This window comes from Austrofundulus limnaeus, unplaced genomic scaffold (assembly GCF_001266775.1).
Source record: "Austrofundulus limnaeus strain Quisiro unplaced genomic scaffold, Austrofundulus_limnaeus-1.0 Scaffold2, whole genome shotgun sequence".
Lineage (NCBI taxonomy): Eukaryota > Metazoa > Chordata > Actinopteri > Cyprinodontiformes > Rivulidae > Austrofundulus > Austrofundulus limnaeus.
In genome coordinates this window covers 414,604-420,796 of record NW_013952404.1, presented here as the reverse complement: position 1 = coordinate 420,796, position 6,193 = coordinate 414,604, and the positions used below count along the sequence as shown (strand labels likewise).

At 46.0% G+C, this 6,193-nt stretch overlaps 1 protein-coding gene across 1 annotated transcript; it reads left to right on the top strand.

The window, feature by feature from the left end:
• Window positions 1-438: 438 nt before the first annotated feature.
• utp25 (UTP25 small subunit processor component) lies at window positions 439-3,725 on the top strand (the record flags this gene model as incomplete). Its single annotated transcript, XM_014009657.1, is given in 10 exon segments — window positions 439-616; window positions 686-895; window positions 993-1,081; window positions 1,161-1,577; window positions 1,650-1,866; window positions 1,947-2,149; window positions 2,290-2,472; window positions 2,842-2,951; window positions 3,038-3,283; window positions 3,369-3,725. Coding segments are annotated over 10 exon segments (2,109 nt in total), but the record flags the coding sequence as incomplete, so codon positions are not given.
• Between the last annotated feature and the right edge of the window lie 2,468 nt (window positions 3,726-6,193).

Below are 6,193 nucleotides of genomic sequence, written 5' to 3'. Positions count from 1 at the left end.
ACGTTGTAATATGAATATTCATTTGATGAAAAAAAGTTTTTTGTAGCCATAAAGTTAAGAAAGGATGTAATACTTCAAAAATGTAAAATATGTGGAGTGTGTTATTAAAATACCCACATGTATTTGGGTGKCTGATGTGACCATAAACTTAAAAACACTTTGTTGCATTTTAGTGCTAATTTTTATCTTCCCCAAGCTTTAATTACAAAGACTACAAGATTGAAAATATGATTTATTCAATATGTTTCTACTTATTTTATGTAAAATACTAATTTAATAGAGGTACTTCAAGTCATATAGTTTGTTTTATGGGATGCGTTAATTAATTAAGCTTGTGATAAAAACCTTTTTAAAAAGTAATAATTTTCTAAACGGTTTTTTAATATAAAATGTTTGTATTGAGCAACATATTATTGTTTATTGTTCTACTCTTGTCAGCCATCAAGTCCAGAACAATCTGATGCAGAGGATGACGACACGGAGGAGGAGGAAGGAGAAGAAGAACTGGAGCAAAAAACAGCCTATCAGAAGCTTCTATCAACTCTAAATCAACCTGCAGGTGAAGACGARGAAAGCTCTGATGATGAAGATGAGGAAGAAGAGCTTCTTGTTGAAGGTGAGTTTTTTTTTTGTTTATGTTTTTGACAACATTTAAACAGAAAACCTAAGTTTCTGATTCATGTAGAGGACAGCGACGGAGCTGGACACGGAAATGAGGATGGTGAAGAAGATGATGGTCCTGAAGATGAAGACGTTGATGTGAAGGAGGAGGATGAGAAGAAGGAGGGGGATGAAGAGTTTGTGGACAAGGAGCACGAGTCGGAGTTCTGTTTGGAGACAAACTTTATGATTAAAGGAGAACATGAAGAAAAATCTGCACAGAATCATAACGGTGGTAAAAAATAAAATGCTTTTAATATATTTTAAAAAAATGCATTTTTGAATTTTTGTATTACATAATTTGCTTTATATATGTTTTCTTTTATTATCAGATGTGTTTTTCCAACATTTGGACACAGAACTCACTGAGGAGGATATAAATAACATCACATCTGGCAGCAAATCCAAAACTCAAATTACGGTACCAAACTCATGAAATAATCATTTATTTTTTTCTGTTTAAAAATTTATTCTTATTTTTTCTTCTTCTTCTTTTATAGTGGCCTAAACTGGGGAATCTTCTCTGCACCAAAACCTTAGATAATTTTGGCTCCATCGTCCCACATAAAGACACAAATTTACCTCATTTTCACAAACTGTTAGAAAGCAGCTGGAAAGATCTGAACCGGTCCTCGGATCCAAAATTAGAAGCTGAAGAGATCAGTCCTCTGCAGCTGGAGCTCCTGGCCCTCATGGGTTCTTACAAGGACCTCTTTTATTCTGAGATGTGCCCCATGAAGCACCATCCCCAGGTTCTTAGCGTGTACTGCCTCCACGTGCTCAACCACGTCCTGAAGGCCAACTCCAGAGTCCTGGCCCACAACGCCGAGCTCAGGGAGCAGAAAGATAAAGCTAAGGGCCGAGGCAGGGTGGAGCTGCAAGACGAGCCCAGAGACCAGGGGCTGACCAGGCCGAAGGTAAAACACTGGTTTGTTTGTAGATTCTCTGGGTTCACCTGAGCTGCTTTTCTTTAACGGTTATGGTCTCAGGTCCTGATCCTGGTCCCGTTCCGTGGCGGTGCCCTGCGAGTCGTCCACACGCTCATCAGCCTGCTGGAGTCCAAAGGCAAGAAGATCGTCGTCAGCAACAAGAAGAAGTTCAAAGAAGAGTTTGGCGAGGAGGCCGACGAGAAGCCACCCAACCTGCGCAGGCCGGACGATTATCACGCTATTTTCTCAGGCAACGTGGACGATCACTTCAGGATCGGTGCGGTTCCTGATAAAAACTCTTTTTTTTAAACGTCATCCAGAACTCACCTCCCTAAAAGCGGTCCTCTCCTCTCCCAGGTGTGTCCATTGTGAGGGGCAACATGCGTCTCTACGCCCCCTTTTACTCGTCGGACATCATTGTTGCGTCTCCGCTCGGCCTTCGCACCGTGCTGGGAGCAGAGGGAGACAGCAAACGAGACTTCGACTTCCTGTCGTCCATCGAGTTGCTGGTCCTGGACCAGGTGGACGTTTACCTCATGCAGAACTGGGAACACATCTTGGTGAGTTTGTGCCATGGCGCCACCTGCTATTAGGAACCCGACATAGACCCAAAACGCATCAAATTCAGATTTAATAGTGTTTTAAACCCTCTGAAAGTAAATATTTAAAAAAGTTTTGTGTTTTTTTTTCTCCCCACCAGCACATCATGAAACACATGAACCTGCAGCCGCTGGACTCCCACGGGGTCGACTTCTCCAGAGTCAGGATGTGGAACCTGAACAACTGGGCCAAACACTACAGGCAGACGTTGGTGTTCAGCTCCATCCAGGACCCCCAGATAAACAACATCCTGACGAAGCACTGTGCCAACTACAGAGGACAGGTTGGACGCTGCAGATGCTGCCTTTTTTTTTTTGTTAAACATTTGATCTCTCATTACCAGTGAAACTGCTGCTTGTGAGCTTTTATATTCATACAACTCAACATTCTGCCAGACAGAGGCATGGGAAAAACTCAGCTTCTCTAAAGTGTTGCTGTCACTCAGAGCAGCAGGAGGGGGTTAAAATTAAAGACATTTTGTCCTATTTAATGTAATCCAGATTTAATAAATCACTCCTCAAACTGATTTTAAAGAACAGGATTGCCTAGATGACGTYACAATAATTTGTAATCACAAAAGAAGACTAGATTCACAGTTTAAACCAAAAGGATAAAAGTTTTTATTTATGTTTTGTGTTAATTTTGTCCCCAGGTTGTGACTAAAAATGTGCCACACACCGGCTCCATCTGCCAGGTTCTGGTCCAGCTGCCTCAYGTGTTTCAGATGTTTCCCTCCGACAGCTTCATCAACCAGGACGCTCGGTGAGATTACTGAACGAAACTCTCTCAGCTCCACATGAGTACAAGAACTCCAGAGGCTCGTTTCCAACCCGATTTTCCGCTCGTAGGTTTCGGTTTTTCGTGGACAAAGTCCTACCTCAGTACAAGGACTCGATTATGTCCCACACCCTGATCTACGTCCCATCCTACTTCGACTACGTCCGACTGAGGAACCACATGAAGAAAGAGGAGATGAGCTTCACCTGCATCTGCGAGTACTCCAGCAAGTCGGATGTGTCTCGAGCGCGCCACTTCTTCCAGACCGGAGAGAAGCAGTTCCTGCTCTTCACCGAACGTTTCCACTTCTACAAGAGGTTTGTTTTGTCCTGACTCAACCCTTCACCGGTTTCTATAACTTCAAGTACTTTTAATAAACTGTTTTTTTTTTTCCTCGTTCAGGTACACCATCAAAGGGATCCAGAACCTGATATTTTACGGGCTGCCCACCTTCCCTCACTTCTACAGCGAGGTGTGTAACATGCTGGCGGCGGGGGGTCAGGGRGAGGAGGCCAGCTGGACCTGCACCGCCCTCTACTCCCGATTCGATGCCCACAAACTGGCCGCCGTCACCGGAGCACAGCGAGCCGGACAGATGCTGCACTCCAACAAGAAGGTCCACCTTTTCGTCACYGGAGCAGAGGACAAAACCTCCTGAGGGGTCAAAGATGAACTGCTTTTATACGCTGTTAAAATCATTCCACTTTCACGTGTCGGAGCAGAAACATTAAGTCAGTAAAATAAATGGTTTTATTAAAATGTTATGTGTTAATATTCTTTTATCTATCGGATATTTCATGTGGCGATACCGTTGCCATAAATTGAGTAATAAAAGTTTTTTTTAATCACAATTTATCAGGTTTATCTTCCAAAAATAGATATAGATTAAACASCAATTTAAGTACGGAATTCCACTGGTGCACTCGTAACAAAAACGGTAAGGGGTAAGTTTTAAATCTTGAATTTATAACCTGTACGCTTAATTTCAGGATGTTCACCAGTTCCAGAGAGAAAGGGGTTTCTGCAGAACGTGTTGTGAGTGGAGACAGCCCTACTCATGGAGTAACTTGGTCTAGTCGGGCAGGAAGCAACTTGTTTTTTAAGATTAATTTTAGTCATAACTTGAGAAAGGAAGGTGCTAGCTGCATGAAATTTGAATGCTATACACATGGAGGGACGAGTAACAATATGGCACAGTCAAAAAAAAAAATCCCTAGCCTGTAAAAAGATTGCTAAAAATCAATATGAATATATTAGTCTTAATTTGAGACAGGAAGAAGCTTGTTTCATGAGATTTTAAGTCAAATTGTTTACATTTTCAGAATAATTTTTCTTTTTTTAAATTGTACAGTCAATAAATCATATTTTTTAAATCATTATTAATTCCTCTTTTAAGTTGCCCTACAAGACATGTCAATCTGACCAATCACAGGGAAAACTCCGCCCACACACCAACTTCGCCAGTCACGAGTAGGGCCGTCTCCGCCCACAAGACAACAYGTACTGAGGGTTATCTGAGGAATCARAGTGGGCGTGTCACMAGAGTGGGCGTGTCTAAACCATAAACACTGTAGGCTATGARGCCTACATGACGGTATCCTTAGACCCTGCTTGATCTCTTTACAGCCTGACCCTGACCCCAACACTAAGGTTAACCAGGAGAAATGTGACCCAAGTAGGGGTCTCCAGATAAATTGGTGCCGTACAGTAATGCCCCTTTTGTTCTTGTCCAATGAGGTGGTGCCGTACGGTATCGCCCCTTTTTTTGCTTGTCCAGTCAGGTGTGTCCCTTTAGCAAAGTCCGTCAAATCAGGTGTGTGGCTTTAGAATCACCTTTCCTTGTGACACGCCCACTCGTCCACACTCGTCTGCAGAGACCCCTCCTTGGCTAAGACCCCTACTTGGTTCCAGATGCAAAAGTCTTTTTAAATGAGTAATATGTTGGCAGTATTGGTCTTCCACAGTCGGTTAAACTATTATTTTAGCGWTTTTGAGCCAGAGAAGCCAAAGCCTGTTTGCTGAATTACTCAGATTTTCACTCCCCCGTTCCCYRATTGCCATTTGGAGATRAGGTCTGRASGAAGGGCGGACCGTCTGGTGGGGGCCTGGGCTGCGGGTTGGCTCGGGGCCTGGGGGGGTGCTGGGGGCGGGGCTGGCGCTCCAGCTCACCTGGAGCAGTTTGGACTCCCGGGGTATGGCTCCTGGTTKCTGTGGCTGCCGGAGTCCKGTGGGCGGTCGGCTGAGGGTGAGCGCTTGGCRGTTGGAGGTGTGTGGGGGTGSTTGGAGGCGTRGCTTCGCTGCAGCGGTGGGGTGGTGGGGGCTGACCGGTTGGCCTGGTGTGGGCCGGGCCGCTGTCTGCTCCTCTCCACCCCAGAATGAATGGTCCTGGGTTTGGATGTGGACTGCCCTCTGTTAGGGGCRGGTGCATGTCCTGGACCTGGGGGTATAGGTTATGTATGGGGRGTGTGATTGGAGTATTGCGTCCATCTTGTGTGTCTTTGAATGAGTGGGTGTGAGGATGAGGGTGGGATTGTGTTATTGTGTCTGTATGATTGGATGTRTGTCAGGCTGGGTCTTGGGTTGCCCCCTCTTCTGGTTCACCTGGTGGCCCACTGCTGGTGGTGGGTTTTGTCCCCCTGCCACTTTGCCCTCTGTTGGACTGTGCCTTTGYCCGCCGGTGTGCTGGTGACCCTCGCTGGTGTTGGTGTGCTGGTGGCCCTACTGGGGCTGGGCGCTCAGGCKTGTGCCGGCTCGGCCCGGTGACTGCCTGGTGGGGTGRGGYCTGGGCCCWCTGGCCCTATYGGGTCTTGGCCTGGGAGTGGTGTACCCTGGGGRCCTGGGCTTCTRTATCCATGCCTGGATCTGCTCCAGCGCGGCGGGTGCCGGTGGGGCCTGTGAGCTTGTCGCTGTCGGCCCYGGGGGATTACTGCGTGGGTTCGCTGGAGGGGCTCTCCTGGTTCTCTCCTATGGTCCGCTCTGGGTGGACGGGTGTGTGGTTCATCCTGTACTGGTGCCCCTGGGGGATCTGCGCTTGAGGTCCCTCTCGGGGTCTTTGGCACTGGTCTCCCTTATGTCTGCTTCGGGTCTTTGGGTCTCCACTGTCACTGTTAAGTATTCCATTGGAAAAATCTTGTAAATACATGCATGTTCACAACCGCACACAAACTGGTATTCAGATTCTGGGGTTTCTGACGGTCATTGAGGGTATATATATGTATGTATATATA